Source organism: Dendrobates tinctorius, unplaced genomic scaffold (assembly GCF_039654945.1).
Source record: "Dendrobates tinctorius isolate UK_male_01 unplaced genomic scaffold, ASM3965494v1 ptg000155l, whole genome shotgun sequence".
NCBI lineage: Eukaryota > Metazoa > Chordata > Amphibia > Anura > Dendrobatidae > Dendrobates > Dendrobates tinctorius.
Window position 1 is genome coordinate 5,527,313 of NW_027361822.1, and position 22,901 is coordinate 5,550,213.

Here is a 22,901-nt window from a genome sequence, read left to right on the forward strand (position 1 = left end):
CTCCATTGTAACGGTTTGCCCGGTGTTTCCCTTAACTCTGTTTAAATTCGCCCTGCTGGAGGTGGTGTGTATCCAGGTTCACGGGTGTTATAGAAATTCGCCCTGCTGGAGGCGGTGTATCCAGTCACACGTGACATCACATTTTTGTACCCTTTAAAAACAGGGTGGCACATGTTAAGGAGCTGAAACTCCTAAACCCTTCATCCAATTTTAATGTGGATACCCTCAAATGAAAGCTGAAAGTCTGAACTTCAACTGCATCTGAATTTTGTTTAAAATTCATTGTGCTAATGTCTAGAACCAAAATTAGAAAAATGTTGTCTCTGTCCAAATATATATGGACCTAACGGTATATAGGGTGAGTGCCATATATGCCGGAGTACACCCATATATACTGAGGTGCAGCTATACTCAGGGTACTGTTAGGGTTAGTGGTATAGTTAGGGTTAAAGCTATAGTTAAGGTTACTGTTAGTTTTAGTGCTATAGTTGGGGTTACTGTTAGGCTAAAGTTAGGGTTAGGCTAAAGTTAGGGTGTTTATGCATATGTGTTTTTTTATATAGTGTATGTAAACTTATAGTTTCAACTGTATCCTCTGGATCACACTGCTTGTTGCCCTGAGGTCAGCATGTGCTGCGGTGTGCTGGGCTGGTGAGAGGAGTAAGCCAGATTCAGTGGAGCCCAGACTTTATCTATCTATTGATGACAATGACAGACTGGTGCCAACATGCGTTTCAAAACCACAAATCTTCATAATTTTTGCCCTAGGTCAACCCAAAATCACAAGTTGATCACATATCATATGAACACCCTCACTTTGCACCTCAAATATCACAAACTTTGTGATGCTGCAATAGTGGAAAACGGTGTGGGCAAATTTTCATGTGGCTAATTTTTCCTGTTGGCATTTTTCATGGAACCACATGTCATGCACACACTGCTCAGCTCCGTATACATCATATATACACAGCTCCACACACATTTTACACACATGACTTCGCTCCGTTCACGTAGAGACGTGGCTCCGCTCCGTACACGTCTTATGTGGCTCTGCATTTATCATACAAACGACTTTGCTCCATTCACATCATAAACTCAAGACTCCGCTCCACACATAGTTTTGCTCTGTGCACGAGGATCCTCTCTGAACAGACACGTCGTACACTCGCGACTCTGCTCCGTACACCTCGTACACACACCGCTCCTAAAACCACGTACACATGCGGCTCCGCTCCTTACACCATGTACACACGCGGCTCCGCTCCGTACACCTCGCATACACGCGGCTCCGCTCCGTACACCTCGCATACACGCGGCTCCGCTCCGTGCACCTCGCATACACGCGGCTCCGCTCCGTACACCTCGTACACACGCCGCTCCTAAAACCACGTACACATGCGGCTCCGCTCCTTACACCATGTACACACGCGGCTCCGCTCCGTACACCTCGCATACACGCGGCTCCGCTCCATGCACCTCGCATACACGCGGCTCCGCTCCGTACACCTCGTACACACGCCGCTCCTAAAACCACGTACACATGCGGCTCCGCTCCTTACACCATGTACACACGAGGCTCTGCTCCGTACACCTCGCATACACGCGGCTCCGCTCCGTACACCTCGTACACACGCCGCTCCTAAAACCACGTACACATGCGGCTCCGCTCCTTACACCGCGTACACACACGGCTCCGCTCCGTGCACCTCGTACACACACGGCTCCACTCCGTACACCTCGTACACACACGGCTCCACTCCGTACACCTCGTACACACGCGGCTCCGCTCCGTGCACCTCGTACACACACGGCTCCGCTCCTAAAACCACGTACACATGCGGCTCCGCTCCTTGCACCACGTACACACACGGCTCCGCTCCGTGCACCTCGTACACACACGGCTCCACTCCGTACACCTCGTACACACGCGGCTCCGCTCCGTACACCTCGTACACACGCGGCTCCGCTCCGTACACCTCGTACACACGCGGCTCTGCCCGTACACCTCGTACACACGCGGCTCCGCTCCGTACACCTCGTACACACGCGGCGCCGCTCCGTACACCTCGTACACACACGGCTCTGCTCGGTACACACACGGCTCCACTCCGTACACCCTGTAATCGTGCGGCTCTGCTCCGCACACTCTGTACATGCGCGGCTCTGCTCCGTACACCTCGTACACACACGGCTCCGCTCCGTGCACCTCGTACACACCCGGCTCCGCTCCGTACACCTCGTACACACGCGGCTCTACTCGATACACACAAGGCTCCACTCCGTACACCCTGTACACACGCGACTCCGCTCCGTACACCTCGTACACACGCGGCTCTACTCGATACACACAAGGCTCCACTCCGTACACCCTGTACACACGCGACTCCGCTCTGTGCACCTCGTACACACACGGCTCTGCTCCGTACACCTCGTACACACGCGGCTCTGCTCCGTACACCTCGTACACACGGCTCTGCTCCGTACACCTCGTACACACGCGACTCCGCTCCGTACACCTCGTACACACATGGCTCCGCTCCGAACACCTCGTACACACGGCTCTGCTCCGTACACCTCGTACACACACGGCTCCGCTCCGTACACACACGGCTCCACTCCGTACACCCTGTAATCGTGCGGCTCTGCTCCGCACACTCTGTACACGCGCGGCTCCGCTCCGTACACCTCGTACACACGGCTCCGCTCCGTACACCTCGTACACACGCGGCTCCGCTCCGTACACCTCGTACACTCGCGGCTCCGCTCCGTACACCTCGTACACACGCGGCTCCGCTCCGTACACCTCGTACACACGCGGCTCCGCTCCGTACACCTCGTACACACGCGGCTCCGCTCCGTACACCTCGTACACACGCGGCTCCGCTCCGTACACCTCGTACACACGCGGCTCCGCTCCGTACACCTCGTACACACGCGGCTCCGCTCCGTGCACCTCGTACACACCCGGCTCCGCTCCGTACACCTCGTACACACCCGGCTCCGCTCCGTACACCTCGTACACACGCGGCTCTACTCGATACACACAAGGCTCCACTCCGTACACCCTGTACACACGCGACTCCGCTCTGTGCACCTCGTACACACACGGCTCCGCTCCGTACACCTCGTACACTCGCGGCTCGGCTCCGTACACCTCGTACACACGCGGCTCCGCTCCGTACACCTCGTACACACGCGGCTCCGCTCCGTACACCTCGTACACACGCGGCTCCGCTCCGTACACCTCGTACACACGCGGCTCCGCTCCGTACACCTCGTACACACGCGGCTCCGCTCCGTACACCTCGTACACACGCGGCTCCGCTCCGTACACCTCGTACACACGCGGCTCCGCTCCGTGCACCTCGTACACACCCGGCTCCGCTCCGTACACCTCGTACACACCCGGCTCCGCTCCGTACACCTCGTACACACGCGGCTCTACTCGATACACACAAGGCTCCACTCCGTACACCCTGTACACACGCGACTCCGCTCTGTGCACCTCGTACACACACGGCTCCGCTCCGTACACCTCGTACACACGCGGCTCCGCTCCGTACACCTCGTACACACGGCTCTGCTCCGTACACCTCGTACACACGCGACTCCGCTCCGTACACCTCGTACACACATGGCTCCGCTCCGAACACCTCGTACACACGGCTCTGCTCCGTACACACACGGCTCCACTCCGTACACCCTGTAATCGTGCGGCTCTGCTCCGCACACTCTGCCGCGCGTGCGGCTCCGCTCCGTACACCTCGTACACACGCGGCTCCGCTCCGTACACCTCGTACACACGCGGCTCCGCTCCGTACACCTCGTACACACGCGGCTCCGCTTCGTACACCTCGTACACCTCGTACACCTCGTACACAGTCCTGCATACACTGAGGCTCCTGATCATGTGACCCCTGACTCCTCCCCCTCCTGTGACCTCATCCCAGGTCCTGTGCGCACAGAGCAGCCATATATGTGGAGTGCGGCTCTGCAGGTGGAGGTAGGTGCTGGAGATTCCCCATTACTGGGCTGCACAGGGGGCAGTAACCCCTCCATTCCCGGAGATAGCGCCCCCTGCAGGTGGAGGTAGGTGCTGGAGATTCCCCATTACTGGGCTGCACAGGGGGCAGTAACCCCTCCATTCCCGGAGATAGCGCCCCCTGCAGGTGGAGGTAGGTGCTGGAGATTCCCCATTACTGGGCTGCACAGGGGGCAGTAACCCCTCCATTCCCGGAGATAGCGCCCCCTGCAGGTGGAGGTAGGTGCTGGAGATTCCCCATTACTGGGCTGCACAGGGGGCAGTAACCCCTCCATTCCCGGAGATAGCGCCCCCTGCAGGTGGAGGTAGGTGCTGGAGATTCCCCATTACTGGGGGCAGGCGGCAGTAACCCCTCCATTCCCGGAGATAGCGCCCCCTGCAGGTGGAGGTAGGTGCTGGAGATTCCCCATTACTGATGATAGAACTTCTATATTCTTCTTCTTCATTCTTATAGCGCCATTACTACTTTATAACTTCCCATGTAAACAATGTCCGGACCCCGACAGTAAATAATAACAGGTAAGGTCCAGGATTCCCAGTTGCTCTGAGCCCTGCTGGCTCGTGGTGAGGGGAGTTACTGGGGTCAGGCACCGTCCTGGCGGGGGGCCCCTTGTCCTGGTGGGATGGCTTGTATGCTTTTTATGAGAAGTCCCCTATGTCTCCCAGTGTTATTCCTTCCTGTCGGTTTCCGGACATTGTTTATTCTCGGCTCTGTTGTCTGTTAGTGGCCGCAGTGTGTACAGGCACCGACACATTACACTCTCACTATCCGGGGTGCTGGCTGAGCTTTTGGTGTAACTGATTTTTCTCTGTGTCTGTATAATAACTTGTTTTGTGCTTTTTGAGTCATAATTACTGACGGCAACAAAGTGAAAAATCTTAAATTAAGAAATATAAAAAGTACCCCAGATTTGGTACAGTGCCATCCATAGTCCATTCTGCTGAAATCTACAAGTAAGGAACCCAAACACTAAATGCTGTAATGAGAAAAAGCATTATAACACCAGACGTGCATTCCTAAAAAAGAAAAGAAAATTCATAGAGATCAAAATGTCATGTGTGTCACAATTGGTCTCAACAAAAACATTAGAGTGGCTCAGGTGTAAGGACTGAGGTCCTGGGTTCAAATCCCACCAAGGACAACATCTGCAAGGAGTTTGTATGTTGTCACCTTGGTTGCATGGATTTCCTCTAGGTTCTCTAGTTCCTCCCACACTCCAAAGACTTGCTGATACTGATAGGGAATCTATTTACTGCTGAAATAACAAAAAATAATATACAAGTTTGATATCGCCATAATTGTGTTGCCCTAGAGCAGAGGTGAGTAACCGCGGGCCCTCAATAACCTATTATCCGGTCCTGTGCAGATTCCCAGGAACCATAGTGCTTGGGCTGGCAACTGTATTTTGAAGGCTTCCAGCCCATTAATTTCTTCTTGCTCTGTGAGCACAAACACACAGTGTTCACTACTGAGCACTGAAGTGCGTGCAGTGTAAGGCTGTGTGCACACGGTGTGTTTTTGATGCGTTTTCCCCGCTCAGAAATGGGTCAAAAACGCTGTGGAATCCTTATACAAGCTAATTCAATGACAATCCTGAAGTGTTGTGCACATGATCAGTAAATTTCTCCTTCCCTCATGACAGCACCACAGAGAGAGGGGATCCGCCTTTCAGGGACAGGAAACCTACGGATAAAAGGGCGGTACCTCTTCCTCGTATCAGTTGGTTTCTTGTCCCTGACGGGGAACCTTCTGTTCGGCGTACCTGAAGATAGAAGATCAGGATCAAGATGGTCCAGGACTGGCCAGACTGGTACAGGCAGTGGGGAGGAGGCCCCTGCCGTGGCTGGTGCGATGTCCTGAATCTGCCACTGCTGGGACCGATGGGTGTTGCAGGGTGAACACAACCGCCACACCATATTCCGGTGCAGGGATTTTGGATGTCCGGCCAGCGCATGCACGGGGACTCGCCAAGTCGCCCCCTAATGACGTGGCCGAAGAGGTCATATGACGGGGAACAACTTCAGGGGTGAAACTGGAAGTAGTGTTGAAAATGCCTGGCGGCTGGTTCAATTAGAAGGAGCGTGGTAAGATGCTCCCTGCAACCAGCGGTCCCTGTCCGAATGGACAGCGAACCACAGCAGCAACGTAAGAGGCAACAGCAGCCTAAAAGACATGATTCTGCAAGCGGAGTGGACATTCCAGCAGCTATTCTACTCGGCACAGCAGAAGATCAATTCTCCGTCCTCAAAAAAACCCTTTAATGGGCTCTATTCCTCCTCCAAAACCAGTACCAACGGCTGTGTCTGATTGGTGAGTAATCTTCGTGAAAGTTCACCTTGTAATTGGTGTCCCCTTTTCTCTTTCATTATTTAGGGAAGGAAAAGAGTGGGAAAAAAACAAACAGAAGTTGCCCCATGTGTGACAAAGAGTTACCTGTCACCTGGGATGTGAGACTTTGCCGTTCATGCATAGAACAGGAGTTGTGCGAGGAAATCCCAAACTTCACCTCCGAGTTGAGATCAGTGATTAAGGCTGGTTTCACATTAGCGCATTTTCAGCGCGCGCACGGCCGGGGGTAGCTCCGCCCCCGATCCGGCTCTCTGCCCGGCGTGCCCGCCCCTTGCCTGTAGCGCCGCCTCCTAGCGGACAGCGGCGCCTGCGATCGGCGCACCCTATCTTTAGCATAGGGTGCGCCGATCGTGCGCAGGTCGTGCGCTAGTTGCGCTTTGACCTGCGCTGCGCACTTATGACGGTGCGCCGTGCGCGCCAAAATCGAACTTTTCGGATTTTGGCGCGCACGGCGCACCGTCATAAGTGCGCAGCGCAGGTCAAAGCGCAACTAGCGCACGATCGGCGCACCCTATGCTAAAGATAGGGTGCGCCGATCGCAGGCGCCGCTGTCCGCTAGGAGGCGGCGCTACAGGCAAGGGGCGGGCACGCCGGGCAGAGAGCCGGCTCGGGGGCGGAGCTACCCCCGGCCGTGCGCGCGCATAAAATGCGCTAATGTGAAACCGGCCTAAGTTTGAGGTCGAAAGTGCCTTTTAGATCCCTCACGCAGGGGGATACAGTCAGGGAGCAGAAAGCCATCAAGCACCCCTAATCTGAGTCCTCTAGCTCCGAGAAGAAAAGCTCTGATTTATCAGACGATGAATTATGGGGGAGCCACTGTTTCCCTTTAGAGGAGATAGAAAGCCTTGTTAAGGCGGTGAGATCCACTATGGGGGTAATAGACCCTTGTCTAGAAAAGACGGCACTGACATTTCCCTTGAACGAAAACATACAAGCCCTGATTAAAAAAGAGTGGGAGAAAACAGGAAAAATTCTTTTGTACCATCCTTAAAAAGGAGATATCCCTTCGAAGATATAGCATCAACATCCTAGGATAAAGCCCCAAAACTAGATGTACGGTAGCAAATCCCTCCAAGAAATTTGCCCTCACTTTTGAGGACATGGGAACCTTAAAAGACCCGTTCGATAAGGCAGATTCCTTCCTTAAAGGGAACCTGTCAGCAGGATTGTGCATAGTAACCTACAGACAGCAGGACTGAATAAAATGATACCTTGGTTGATTAAATCAGTCTAGTGGTTGTTTCTTAATCTTTATTTTCAGTTTTGTGTTAATGAGGTTCTTGTGCACTAAGGCGGGGTTGATGTATGTGGTGCTCTGATTAGCTATTCATAATGCAGACTGCTGACAGGTCACTGATTCCCTCAGTGACCTGCCCCCTAGTTTGCATAATGAATATACTAATGTCTGTATTTGAAGAAAAGCATGTCACTTAATCAAAATGGGGGCGCCTGCGCACTTTCTTTTATCGGTTAGTACCTATTATCTTCCTGTGTTTAAAAGAATTACCATTAATATGACGCCGTCGTATGCACCTGCGCATTAGCATCTATCGCGTTCCTGACACTGTCTGCAAGTTACTATGCACAATCCTGTTGACAGGTTCTCTTTAAAGGAGCATGGGAAACATCGGGGCTACTCTTAGGCTTGCTATGGCAGCAACCTGCACCTTTAGATCCCTTATGATCTGGTTGGATCAACTAGAGAAACAGCTCTGGGATGGGGTGCTCAGGGATGAAGTACTAGAGTCCATTCCTTTTAATACAGGGGGCAGCAGCTTTTTGGGCAGATTCATCGGCTGACTCGGTTAGACTAGCGTCCAAGTTTGCAGCTTTCTCAAATGCAGCCCGCAGAGCACTTTGGCACTAATGCTGGCCAGGAGACCTGCAAACCAAATTAAAATTGTGCTTGATCCCCTGTGAAGGAGAGTTTTTATTTGGAGAAACATTGGATGACATCCTTCTGAAGACAGGGGATTAGAAAAAGGGGTTTCCTAGCCTGGCCGCTCCCACTTTTAAACTGTCCTTTCGGAATAGGAAATTTTTCTGTAGGAGGCCCCCAAAAGAGCAGAGTAGATGGGACCAAGGAAGGAAGAAAGACAAGGGATTTCTCTTTGGAAACTCCTCTCATGATTGAAAGCCCTCAAAGTGATGGTCCTTCCCAGGTGGGGGCGGGCAGACTATCCCGTTTCCTTCTGGCCAGAGGGAACCCAGAGTTCCTCTAGATGCCTTTATGATCCCATGGAATTAGAGCCTGGCCTATGCCTTCCTCTCGGTCATTCTCATTCCAGCAGTCCTAAGAAAGGTCAGGGAGGACAGGACAAGAATAATACTGATAGCCCCCTTTTGGCCTAGAAGAACTTGGTAGAGTTGAGCGACTTTTGTTTTTTTAGGGTCGCGTTTCGTTTCGTGAAACCCGACTTTTCCAAAAGTCGGGTCGAGCAAGATCGTCCGATTATAGGGAAAAGTCGGGGTCGTCCCGAAACACGAAACCCAATGTAAGTCAATGGGGAATAAAAGTCAGCAGTGAGAGGAGGACAGGAAACACACCTACAGTGCCCATTTGAATGCCAAAAGCATCAATTCTTCTTACTTAAGCTTGTCTACCTTAATTAACTTCATAATACAAGTTACGCACTGAAAAATGGGGGTTATTTGGCTAAAGTTGTGGGGGGGAGGGCTGGCTGCAGGTTTTCATGTGCCCTGGGCGAAAGAGCGCCCCTTTAACACATACCACAACTCATCATGCTCCGATACGGCAGAGAAATAGCGGTATAGTACAATGAAAAATACTTCACTTTTTACATCTCATGACGAGGCCCATCTATTTCTCTTTACAGAATCATTGGTCCCATATAATGTTTGAAACAGTATATGATGAGCTCCACATAATGCTACAGTATATGTTGGTCCCCATGGATGAAGCTCCACTGTCTTATGGGCCCAAATAATGCTCCAAACATAATGGGCCCCATTTCTAATGCTCTAGTGTATAATGGGCCCTGTAAATGCTGCTCCAGTGTCTGATGTCCACCTTTGGAATGTTCCAGTGTATGGTGGGCCCCATCTATCATTCTCCAGAGTATAGTGCTCCCCAAAAATTGCTGTCCCAACATTGAAAACAATCAAATAAGTCTCCTCGCTAGGGAATCCCTGTACTTGTCTGGACTCCTCGTCGTCCCCATCTTTCATCTCACTGCACAGTATTTCAACTTTGCAAGTGCTGTGATCCTGAGCAAGCAGGGGGGGCCCACTCGTTGGCGACGGCACTGGCACAGGGCCCCTGATAGTACGGTGGTGTGTCTGATGGCGGGTGGGCCGAACCTGCACTTTCATCTGCAGCTTCCTCTTTGTCACCGTGTAAGATGGAACTGTATATGGGAAGGGTAACCTGAGTTTCATCAGGGTCAGATTCAGGTCGTGTAGCGTGCGAGGGGAATGTAGTGGTCTGGGTCAATGTACCAGCAGATTCATCGAGCAGTGGCTGGGCATCAGTGCACTTGTGTCGCCCCCAGGAGTACGGTCGCTACAGTGGCATTACCTTCTTCCTAGGGAGTGTGATGTCATGCTTGGGAGCAACGAACGATCTCTCTAGCAGGTTAACTGATTGGGCGGCGTTATTCCCACGAGTCATGACCCTCCAAACAGCGTTCATGAAGGCAAAGTGTTTGTTTTATGTGGGCAGTATGGTTGCAAAGCTGAACCTTAAAGGAATGTCCAGAAGGGCACCACCAGGAGTGGAGCCTACGGTTAAATTCGACTCCACCTGGGAAACCTCAACCATGCCAGCTACAGAACAGATGCACACATTGCAAGCTTAATTCCGTTAACGAACGAGACTCCGTCATGCCCCGCGGTCCGAGTCCGGCTTACTAGAGGGACACGTGAGGCTCTGGCACATGAGATTGGCCAATAACTGGTGTGTCATGCCCTTACATGTCCGTGGCTGCATGTGCGCTACACTGAAAAGGCCAGCGTTTGTCGCTTACAGGTGCAGATAACCCGCTGAACAACGTTAGTGATGGGGATCACTGATTACAATTATTACCCGCGAACAATGATTTCCCAGTAAGTGCAGGTCAACCGCAGTTCCGGAATTAGGCCTAACCGTCATTCCTGAAAAAATGAAAACCTTACGTGTGCAAACCACAGGTGCTGTAGCTTGCTTAACAGCTCGCCAGCCGTTCTCACGCCCAGTATGGATTACACGTGATTGCACAAAGGTGAGAAAGGGTACCGTATCCCCGGATAACATGTATGGATAGCGTACACATTCAAAATATATGTCTATACATCAGGAGGCAGGCTCAGACGGTGTTAGGCCCAGTATGGATTGCACGTGATTGCACAAAGGTTAGAAAGGGTACCGTATCCCCGGATAACATGTATGGATAGCGTACACATTCAAAATATATGTCTATACATCAGGAGGCAGGCTCAGACGGTGTTAGGCCCAGTATGGATTGCACGTGATTGCACAAAGGTTAGAAAGGGTACCGTATCCCCGGATAACATGTATGGATAGCGTACACATTCAAAATATATGTCTATACATCAGGAGGCAGGCTCAGACGGTGTTAGGCCCAGTATGGATTGCACGTGATTGCACAAAGGTTAGAAAGGGTACCGTTTCCCCGGATAACATGTATGGATAGCGTACACATTCAAAATATATGTCTATACATCAGGAGGCAGGCTCAGACGGTGTTAGGCCCAGTATGGATTGCACAAAGGTTAGAAAGGGTACCGTATCCCCGGATAACATGTATGGATAGCGTACACATTCAAAATATATGTCTATACATCAGGAGGCGGGCTCAGACGGTGTCAGGCACAGTATGGATTTGACGGCCCAGACTACACAGCGGAGGAGCAGGGAGAGGTAAAGATTGCAAATGCTGGGGCCCTGCCCAAGCAAGGGGGGCCCACTCGTGGGCGTCGGTACTGGCACTGGGCCCCTCATAGTACGGCGGTGTGTCTGACGGCGGGTGTGCACCACCACCGTCAGAGACACTTGATTGCACTATGAAGGACCCTGTGCCAGTGCCCGTGCCCAAGAGTCGGCCTACCCACCTGTCCAGGGCAACGGCACTCGCACGGTGTTGTGCGCTAGGTGGTGACCCCAGCCATGTGGGGGGGAGGCAGCACAGTTAGGGAGTTTTAGAAAGTGGCATATGTTGATGTTGGACATTCAGCTGATGCAAAAGGTGAAATAGGTCAAGTCCCAGGAAGAGGTGGACCAAAGCAAGCCATTTTTCTGTCACCCTATGTGTCATCAGGGGAAGGTGGGACAAAATCCTTGGAAACCCATGCGTGGTTCATTTTAATGAAGGTTAGATCATCCACATTTTGGGTTGACAGACGGGTCCTTTTTTTCTGTCAGGATTGATCCAGCTGCACTGAAGACTCTTTCCGATAGCACACTTGCAGCTGGGCAAGCGAGCTCCTGTAAGGCATATTGTGCCAATTCAGGCCAGGTGTCCAGTTTAGCGGCCCAATAGTCAAAGGGGAATGACCTGTGTGGGAGAACATCGATATGGGAGGAAAAGTAGTTTGTAACCATAGTTGACAACTGCTGTCTCCTGTCACTTTCCATCGATGCAGTATTACCAGTTGTGTGAGCGGTACTTGAAAAATCAGTCCACAACATTGTCATGAAACCCCTGTCTCCAACGCCACTTCTGCTGTGTGCATCACGAACACCTCTGCCAAGCTGCCCCCGGCCCGTACGGCTCGTGTGAGAACCGTCACCGCTGCTGTGTGCTGGGAATGCCTCAAGCAACTGATTTACCAGAGTTGCTTGTTTATTAGCCAATATTAGGTCAAGGTTCTCCTGTGGCATGATGTTTTGTAATTTGCCTTTATAGCGTGGATCCAGGATGCTGGCCAACCAGTAGTCGTCATCGTTCATCATTTTGGCAATGCGGGGGTCCCTTTTTAGGATCTGCAAGGCATAATCTGACATGTGGGCCAATGTTCCCGGTGTCAATGATGCACTGCGAGTGCTGGTTGGAGGAGCACTTTCTGGCAAATCCACATCCCTCCAGTCACGCACAAACCCTGTACCAGACCTTGCCACGCCAACATTTTCACTTGCCCCACGAGATGCATCCTCCTCCCCTAAGTAATCATCCCCATCATCATCCTCCTCCTCTTCTTCCTCCACCTCGTCCAGGAGAGGTCCCTGAGCAGACAATGGCTGAATGTCATCAAGGATTCCCTCCTCCTCTTCCTCCTCATCAACATTGGCTGCAGAAGCCTGCTCCTTAAGGTGCGTCAAAGTTTGCATGAGCAGACGCATAAGTGGGATGCTCATGCTTAGGATGGCGTCGTCTGCACTTACCAGCCGTGTGCATTCCTCAAAACACTGAAGGACTTTACAGAGGTCTTTCAGCTTCGACCACTGCACACCGGTCAACTCCATGTCTGCTCTCAAAGTGCCTGGCCGTGTATCCTCCCACAAATGCATTATGGCCTGCCTCTGCTCGCACAGCCGCTCCACCATGTGCAGGGTGGAGTTCCACCTTGTTGCAATGTCGATAATGAGGCGGTGGTTGGGAAGGTGGAGCAATCGCTGCAGCTTCTGCATACGAACGGAGTGTACAGGCGACCGGCGGATGTGCGCGCACAGTCTTCGCACCTTCTGGAGCAGGGCTGTTAACTCCGGATAATTTTTGAGGAAGCACTGCACCACCAGGTTCAAGGTGTGAGCCAAGCAAGGTATGTGGCTGAGTTTTGAAAGGGCTATGGCTGCCACAAAATTACGCCCGTTATCACTAACTACCTTGCCTGCCTCAAGATGTACACTGCCCAGCCATGACTCAGTTTGTCGCTTCAAGTACTCGGCCAGCACCTCGGCGGTGTGTCTGTCGCCCAAACACATCATCTGCAACACTGCCTGCTGACGCTTTCCACTAGCTGCTCGATAGGGGGACACCTCGTGTGCAACAGTGGCAGCTGCAGATGGAGTGCTCGTACGACTGCGCTCTGTGGACGAGCTTTCGCTTCTGGAGGAGGAGGAGGGTCGAACGCCTACAGCCAACTGTTTCCTATACCGTGGGCTAGGCAGCACTGTCCCACCACCGCTGTCCCCTGTGGACCCTGCATCCACCACATTAACCCAGTGTGCAGTGATGGACACGTAACGGCCCTGGCCATGCCGACTGGACCATGCATCAGTTGTGAGGTGTACCTTTCCGCTCACTGACTGCTTGAGTGCATGGACAATGCGGTCTTTCACATGATGGTGGAGGGCTGGGATGGCTTTGCGAGAGGAGAAGAAGTGGCGACTGGGTAGGTCATAGCGTGGTACTGTATAGGCCATGAGTTCGCGGAAAGCTGCGCTTTCCACCAACCGAAAGGGCATCATCTCAAACGAGATTAGTTTGGCAATGTGGGCGTTCAAACCCAGTGTACGCGGATGAGAGACTGAGTACTTTCTTGACCTACTCAGTGTCTGGGAGGGTGAGCTGGACTTGAGAGCTGCATATGGTGGAAGTAGCGGTGGACAGGGCGGACTGAGAGAGGGTTGATGATGGTGATGGAGTTGGTGTTCTTTCTGATGGCCTAGAATCAGTCTTTCGTTGATATAACAGTGGGATTCCCTGACTGCTGTGGCCTTGCAACGACACCTCAACATTTGCTGCTGTGCTAACCGGTGGGCTTACAGTGGGGGAAACAATGTAGCGTTGCTGACTACCTTCGTTGTGATCAGTTGCACATGTGGCACTTGAGGTTTGGTGTTGTGTCCACGCTTGCAAGTGCATGGTGGTTAAATGTCTAAGCATGCAACTGGTATTCAAATTTTTCAGATTTTTCCCTCGGCTAAAGGTCTTTGCGCACTTCTTACAGATAACCTTGGCCTGATCATTAGGATTTTGTTCAAAAAAGTGCCACACTGCACTCTTTCTACTATGGAAGACATTTTGCGTCCTTGCACGCTGTGCTATTTTGACCGTCTGGCCAAGCAGTCCAGCAACTTTTCGGCTTTTTGTAACCCGTTTTTGGACTGCTCCGTGCCTGCCAGATAACAGCTGTTGCGATGTCGATGCCTGCGGCGGATGCTCCTCCTCCTCTTCTGAGCTATTGGCAGCGGCACCCTCTTCCCCCAATGGATGCCAATCTGGGTCAACACCTGGGTCATCCATCACCTCCTCTTCAATGTCATGTGCACCTTCCTCTGTGTCACCGTGTATGGTGGTATAGTGTGCGGGAAGGGGCACCTGAGTCTCATCAGGGTCAGAATCTGGCTCTGTACACTGCGAGGACAATGTAGTGCTCTGAGTGAATGTACCAGCAGAATCATCCATCAGCGGCTGTGCATCAGTGCACTCCATGTCAGATTCATCTTGGCCTGGGTAATTCACCATTTCACTTGATAATCCAGGCATGGTATGTGAAAACAGCTCCATGGAGTAATCAGTAGTATGGCCTGCGTCATCCTTCAATCTTGGTTGGGGTGAAGGACACAAGGAAAGGTGTGGTTCATGAACATGAGCCTCCAATGACGACTCAGTGCTTTTACTTTTTACAACTGAAGAAGAGGAGGCGATAGAGCTGGAGCCTGAGTCAGCACTGTAAGACAAAACTTTTTCCTGATGCTCTGGCTTTAAAAGCGGTTTGCCAACTCCTAGAAAACTAAGCCTTCGAAGCCTTATGGAGCCAGACGATGACGCAGGCTCAACACCTCCTGCATTCGGTCCTATTTTGCTCTTGCCACTACCATCAGATCCAACACCATCATTACCAGCTGCCAACCCCCGCCCAATTCCACGGCCTCTTCCACCAGCCTTCCTCATTTTTGGTAAAAATGTAGACAAAATCCAACAAACTATATAGTAATGTAAAACAAGGTACAAGGTGTCTATAGGACAGGGGAGATTTTGAATTTCTGCTCACACTAGTGGACACTGGACACTTTTGGATTGTGTGAGGCCCAATGAATATCTGAGCGCTATGTGACAGGCTCGATGGCACAGCTGTGACAAAAGTGACGAGAGGATAAGGGAGATTTTGAATTTCTGCAGACACTTGTGGACACTGGACACTTTTGGATTGTGTGAGGCCCACTGATATCTGAGCGCTATGTGACAGGCTCGATGGCACAGCTGTGACCAAAGTGACTAGAGGATAAGGGAGATTTTGAATTTCAGCAGACACTTGTGGACACTGGACACTTATGGATTGTGTGAGGCCCACTGAATATCACAGCGCTATGTCACAGGCAGAAATTGGCTAGTGTATCACAAACTACAAGGTGTATGTAGAATTGGGCAGAATAGGAATCTCCCTAGAGTGCAGGTCTGTAAGAACGGAACATGTCCTCGTTTTATTCTCACAGAGTGACAAACTGATAGCTTCACTGTGGCTGTGATAACAGCCGTTACACGGTACTGTGTGAGGAGCGTACACCGCTGTATGGTGTGAAAAAATGCACACTCAGTACCTCAGCAGGACAAAACAAAAAAAATTGGGATTGCTTTTAAAAAAGCAGTTTGCGGAGCAGTGGGTAAACAGCAATGCAGGAATGTCAGGAAGCCTTAGAAGGCAGCCCAACAACCAACACCACTGATACACCACTATATAGCCTCCCCTTGCACTGCACACACAGTGACTGATGTGTTGTACAGGCAAAATCGCTACAGCAGAAGCAGTTTTTTTTTCTTCTCAGCAGGACAAAAAAAAAAATTGGGATTGCTTTTAAAAAAGCAGTTTGCGGAGCAGTGGGTGTAAACAGCAATGCAGGAATGTCAGGAAGCCTTAGAAGGCAGCCCAACAACCAACACCACTGATACACCACTATATAGCCTCCCCTTGCACTGCACACACAGTGACTGGTGTGTTGTACAGGCAAAATCGCTAGCAGCAGAAGCAGTTTTTGGTGTCTTCTTCCCTGCCTAACGCTCTCCCTACAAAATCAGCAGCAGCTCTCTCTATTCTGAGATCAGCATGAGTAACATGGCGGTCGGCGTGCACGCCCTTTTATACCCCCTGTGACGCCCCCCAAAGCAAGCCAATCACTTGCATGCCCTTCTGAAAGATGGTGGTGACCTGTGCCTATGTCATCACGTTGCCCACAGTGTCCGTGGATCCTGATTGGCTGAAAAAGAGCGCAAAACAAACTTTTGAAACGCGACTTTGGCGCGTAAGTCGCCGACCTCGTGGCCGACCTCATCCTAGGGTCGGGTTTCGTTTCATGAAACCCGACTTTGCCAAAAGTCGGCGACTTTTGAAATTTTTCGACCCGTTTCGCTCAACTCTAGAACTTGGACATCATCCTCAGCCACAAGAACCATCACCAATCATTGGGGATTACCGGAAATCATGGACCTTCTTTCTCAGGGACCGGTGTTTCACCCTCAGGCAGCAAACCTACACGTAACAGCATGGAATTTGAAAAGGCGCTGTTGAGGGACAGAGCTTTTTCCCCAAACTTGGTTTCTACCCTACTTCAGAGTAGAAAAATTGTTACTACCAGTGCCTACTGTAAAACCAGGAAGAACTTCCTATCCACCTTGGGGGTGAGAATCCAGGATGGAGTCCCAATTACAGCAATCCTGGAGTTTCTACAAAAGGGGCTGGAATGAGGACTGGCTACTAGCACCTTAATGTTCAGGTGGCAACTCTGGGGGCCTTATACAGTCACGATATAGCAGGCAGCACATTGGTAGCATAATTTATTAGAGCCTCAGCAAGATCTTGGCCCATTATCAGCCAAAAGTTGCCACCATGGGATCTAAACCTAGTACTATCAGCTCTAACAGGTCCTCCCTTTGAACCCTTAGATTCGGCCCCTCTCAAGGTTCTGGCCCTTAAGACAGTCCTTTTAGTGGCTCTAACATCAGCCCAGAGAGTGAACGACATACAGGCCTTAACTGAAGGCCCTCACTTCACTAAAGTCCTGGAAGGCAGGGTTATTTAAAAACCTGACCCTGCTTACCTGCCCAAGGTAGCATCTCGTTTTCACAGGTCTCAAGAGGTAGTCCTTCCTTCTTTTTGCACTAATCCCAAAATAAGTAAGAAGAGAAATTCCACACTTTAGATGTAAAATGATGTTTGGTTCAGTTCCTAGAGTCCACCCAGGGGGTGTATGAAGTATGGATCTCTGTTTATATGTTTTCAGGGGCCTAGAAAGGGACTCAAGGCCTCCAAAAGTACCTTGGCAAGATGGATAAGAGATGAAATCTCGTTAGCCTACTCATCTAGTGGGATTGTCACCCCAGAGGGTCTGAGAGCTCATTTCATGAGGGTAGTGGCAACCTCCTGGGCAGAAAGGTCGGAGGTATCAATAGAGCAGATCTGTAAGGTTGCCACTTGGTCATCATCTTCTATCTTTTTCAAACACTATCGGCTAGACCTAGCCTCCTCTTCTGACCTAACCTTTGGGAGAAGGGTTCTACATGCTGTGGTCCCTCACTAAGATACAATTCTCTGTAATTCTCTCCGTGGTGCTGTCATGGGGAAGGAGAAAGACTTAGTTACTTACCGGTAATGGGATTTCTCAGAGCCCATCACAGCACCCTTATATTCCTTCCTGTCATGAGTGGGAGAGCATGCTTTCACGGTTTGTGATGTGATTTATGTATAGAAATGGAGTATTTCTTATAATCTTTGACAATTACCTGGAGGTCCTCCTATGCTCTGTAAACCAACTGATGCAAGGCAGAGGTACCTCCCTTTTTATTTGTAGGTTTCTTATCCCTGAAGGGTGGATTCCTTCTTTCTGTGGTGCTGTCATGGGCTCTGAGAAATCACGTTACAGGTATGTAACTACGTCTTTCCTTATGTATTTGCAGTGCATTTTTTTTTCTGCAGCATGTCAATTCTTTGTGCGTTTCTGCATTGTTTTTCACCCAAAGGTCAAATCCGCAACAAAAACACAAGCATAAAAATGTTTGCGGATTTGCTGAGTTTTTGTTTTGCATTTTACCGGCTTCCTATGGTGTTTCCCACGCTGTCTTATCAGCTCCTATCGGCAACTGACACCAAGCCCTAATCCCGTTACCCTGATGCCATATTGCATCAGCATGAAAAAAGTGGTGTTGAATCAAGAAATTAAATCACTATTTTTTTTTTTTTTAAATATCTTTATTTTGCTCAAAAGCATTGCTGTACAAAAACACAGCAAAATCGTGTGTTCTTTCTGCAGCGATTTTCCTGCCAACAGATGCAGAAATTTCTGCAAGCAAATGCTCAATTTGCGCACATAGCCTAAGATTATGTCCTAACATCAGTTTCAGCATCAGGATGTACTTTGTGGGAGGATTTATTAAGTGATTTGTCCAGCCCCCAAACGATGGTATAAGTATCCAAATGGCCCTTGGCAGAAAAAAGGTTCCCCACCCTTGCCCTAGAGAATCAAGGAGTAGTAAATTGGAAAGTATTTAACATGGGTCCTTTATTATGTTACATTGGCTCATCTTCTCCCCATTCAGGTCCCTACAATATCGGATCCTATCAGTGGAGATCTTCTGTATGAGATTTCTCCTGAGTGACCCATCAAGGATGGACAGGGACAGGGACAAGATGGCAGAGAGGATAATACACCTCACCCTAGAGATCCTCTTCCGGCTTACTGGGGAGGTGAGAGATTCTGATGTCGTCACATTACATCATTCGTATCTATGGGAATAACAGATGGACCGAATTGGAGAGGTGAGGACTCTGGAAATGTCTGTAGTGAGATTTATTAATGTGTCTCTCCATAACCAGGATTACACAGTAGTGAAGAAGACTTCTAATGAGCGCTGTCAGGCTCCTGTGTCTGAGGGATGGGTAAGACCCATGACCCCAATCATGGGGCCTCCACCTCACCCCCTAATACATGAAGACATCAATGACAAGAAGATCCTAGAACTCACCTACAAGATGATTGGGCTGCTGACTGGAGAGGTGACACTGCTGGGAATGTTGGGACATTACACAGTAACACTATGAAGGGATCGGGGAATGACGGTATCATTGTATGTGTCAGGTTCCTATAAGGTGTCATGATGTCACCGTCCATTTCTCCATGGAGGAGTGGGAGTATTTAGAAGAACACAAAGATCTGTACAAGGACGCCATGATGGAGGTTCCCCAGCCCCTCTCATCAACAGGTAATAGACAGGAATAAATACAAGCAACCTATAATCATCTGTATGTAAATAATGACTTCAGTCCCTGTATGTGTTTTTTCCAGTTCTATCCAATAAGAGGACAATATCTGAGAGCTGTCCCCATCCTCTTTTTCCACATGACTGTAAACAAGAAGATATTAGTGTTCCTCAGGATCATAAGGTAGATGGAGAGAAGGCGTCATGAGATCTCCCCCATGATATGTAGTAGGCTGTTAAGATCTTGTGTTCAGTCTTGTTTTATCCACCAGTATTATACACTGAACCGCCAATTTAATAGGGACACCGGCCATTTCCTGATTGAGATTTTCCTTAATGGAAATTTGACTATTCCCCCTGGAGTACCGTGGAAAATGATTTGCTCAGTTTTCTATGGATCATTTGCAGTTTGAATCTCCTTTAAAACGAAAATGATTTAATTGACGTTGAACATTATGTACGTTTAATGGTTTTGAGATTGTTGTTGACAAAAAATATTTAGCAAAAGAGGACTCCTTTTGAATACAAGTAAGGGCTCTTTGAGATATCCATAATCATTGGTCAGATCTTAGATCACAATGCACGGGACTGGCAGTGGGTCTCCTGACCTGAGTATGACTTCATATGTTTCTATGGTCATTTCTGGAGACACGTGGTCAGTCCATGCATTGTGATCCAAGATCGGACTAATTATCACGGACGCCTGAAAGAGCTCTAATTCAATGCTCAATGTCACAAGGGTCATATAGTCATGGATGGCTTCCAGGAACATGCAAGTGATGTTTTTCTTGCTTCCTCTGCCTTTACAGACCCAAGATAGGTAGGATTGGCTGTTGAGAGCATGTCAGTACCTCCATTTCATTTATGACAACTGTAAAAAGCTGTCTTGCTCTTAAGGAACATTATTTAACTTTAGAATGATTGACATTTACTGAAACTGATCTAACACATTTCTGGCAATCTGAAAGCCAAAGGAGGTCCAATGTGCTACAAGATGGGTTCCTTCTAATAAAGTGGCCATTCAGTGTGTGTTTTATACTTGGTGGAGATGACCGGATAAAGCTGATCATAGACATTAGATGTTGTCTGGATTTTCTCACAATTTTCTGTTTATGTAGACAATTAGGTTAGTAGTTTGAGGTGACAGGTTGGATTTATGCAGGAGATCTGCTGCTATGTGACAACTATGGTTGCCATGTTTGGTCGTCGTGTTAGCTTATGATTTTTTTCTGTTCTTTAAGATCTTTTCATGAGACGTCTCCATCTGTCTGTGACTTTTCCAATGTTTGTTTCAGGCTGAAGATCATACCTTTATTAATACTGCTGGGACATATGAGAGTGATGATGAGTGGTTTAAAGTGGAGATATCTACTGACGGCAATTCAGGTGAGTGGTGACCACAGAGAAGACACAGATTCTGCCTAGTCACTGTCTGGTGCAATTATGTTTTTAGGGTTTCTTACAGAAAATATTACTGTGTGATTGGATTGGTAGAAAAGTTAGATACATATATAGTAGAGTTTTAAATTTCAAAATAAAAATGGTTGAGGCTTTTTTCTTTTTCCAAACAAACATTTATGGCTTTTTATGAGACCATAATTTTCTGTTAGTTGATCGTAGGTTCATGTCCCCTAAGTTGCAAACAAAAATTGCTGCCACTTGAAATAAATGTGAAAACACTATCGAAGCATTTTGTGTTCTCTAAAATGGTATAAATAAAAATGTGAGTTCAAACAGCTCTAGCCACGGAAAAAAATATGTTAAGTTCCCCGGACAAGGGCAACAAACTATTTTGTTCTTCAATTTTCAGACTTTTTTTAAAAAATCTCTTAAATATAAAAATACCTTACACGTTTGGCACTGTTAGAAGTGTTCTGCCTTGAAGAATTATGCTGCTAGGTCATTTTACAGCACAATAAGCGCCGTAAAACAAAACCCACAAAAACAATGGTGGATTTCCATTTTAGTTCATTTCAACTCAATTTGAATTAAATGTACTGTTTTCCAGTTTGCTGTATGGCAAAATGAATGTATAAATCGTATAATAATTAATGCATAAGCGATGTTATTGAAATATAATAAATTTAGTTTTATTCTTGGCAGATGACTGTTCCAGCAAATCAGAGGCACATCTGATATTTTCAGATTTTACAGCACGTACTCATAGTCTAACACCAGGTGCATCTGAAGAACATGACAATGTCCCAGATACAACTCAAACTCAAGATCAGGTATCTGATCCTTTTCAACAGCTGCTATCTTCTGATTCATCCCAGATTATTAAGCAAACCAAAAATAACAAAAGGGATGATGAACATCAAGAAGCTGAGACAAGAAAGAAGCCATATTCATGTTCAGAATGTGGGAAATGTTTTGCAGTGAAAAACTCTCTTATTAATCATCAGAGAATTCACACAGGGGAGAAGCCATTTTCATGTTCTGAATGCGGGAAATGTTTTAAAGAGCAATCAAATCTTATTCACCATCAGAAAATTCACACGCGTGAGAAGCCATACTCGTGTACAGAATGTGGGAAATGTTTGTCAACTAAATTAAGTCTTGATAAACATCTCAAAATTCATACAGGAGAGAAGCCATTTTCATGTCTAGAATGTGGTAAATGTTTTTTAGTGAAAGACCATCTTGTTACTCATCAGAGAACTCACACAGGTGAAAAGCCATTTTCATGTCAAGAATGTGGGAAATGTTTTACGGTCAAAAATCAACTTGTTATTCATCAGAGAACTCACACAGGGAATAAGCCATATTCGTGTTCAATATGTAAAAAATGCTTTGCGCACAAATCAAATCTGGTTGCACATATGAGAAGTCACACAGGGGAGAGGCCGTATTCGTGTTCAGAATGTGAAAAAAGCTTTCTATACAAATCAAATCTGGTTGCACACATGAGAATTCACACAGGGGAGAAGCCATTTTCATGTGTAGAATGTGGGCAATGTTTTACACGGAAACCAAATTTTATTGCACATCAGAAAATTCACAAAGGGAAGTAGCCCTTCTATTTTGGAAACCATTCTATTTTCAAATGATAGAAGAAAAAATACAACATTGACAGTCTAAAAGAGTACTGTAAACGGCATTTACTATCTGGTTTATAGTAAATGTATGCAACTACCAATCGGGGTGTGGTTGATGGGATGGCTGTCTGAGGACGATGTGTGGTGCTTGAGCTCCCAGGGATTTGCCTTATATCCTAGGCCAGGGTTCCCCAACTCCAGTCCTCAAGGCCCACCAACAGATCATGTTTTCAGGATTTCCTTAGTATTGCTCAGGTGATAGTTGCTTCACCTGTGCAATACAAAGGAAATCCTGAAAACATGATCTGTTGGTGGGCCTTAAGGACTGGAGTTAGGGAACCCTGTCCTAGGCTATTCCTCACTCTGCCTGTCACAATCTG

General features: G+C 48.6%; 2 protein-coding genes across 2 annotated transcripts in view; one reads left to right on the plus strand and one right to left on the minus strand.

Moving 5' to 3' along the window:
- The window catches only part of LOC141051169 (uncharacterized), an 872,784-nt gene that overhangs the window by 490,801 nt on the left and 359,082 nt on the right, over nt 1-22,901 (minus strand). The gene's annotated exons all lie outside the window — the stretch shown is intronic.
- On the plus strand, nt 4,390-22,731 carry LOC141050983 (uncharacterized). The gene is made up of 7 exons (XM_073547752.1): nt 4,390-4,430; nt 18,824-18,971; nt 19,101-19,280; nt 19,363-19,486; nt 19,570-19,667; nt 20,779-20,869; nt 21,587-22,731. Exons 2-7 carry the CDS (start codon nt 18,864-18,866, stop codon nt 22,495-22,497), a joined length of 1,512 nt encoding a protein of 503 aa, XP_073403853.1. The 5' UTR covers nt 4,390-4,430; nt 18,824-18,863; the 3' UTR covers nt 22,498-22,731.

Bases quoted from the DNA above. Each gene is read 5' to 3' on its own strand.
- LOC141050983 (XM_073547752.1), top strand. From the start codon at position 18,864: ATGAGATTTCTCCTGAGTGACCCATCAAGGATGGACAGGGACAGGGAC. The intron at 18,972-19,100 runs GTGAGAGATTCT...CTCCATAACCAG, and splicing joins TCTTCCGGCTTACTGGGGAG to GATTACACAGTAGTGAAGAA. The intron at 20,870-21,586 runs GTGAGTGGTGAC...TATTCTTGGCAG, and splicing joins ATCTACTGACGGCAATTCAG to ATGACTGTTCCAGCAAATCA.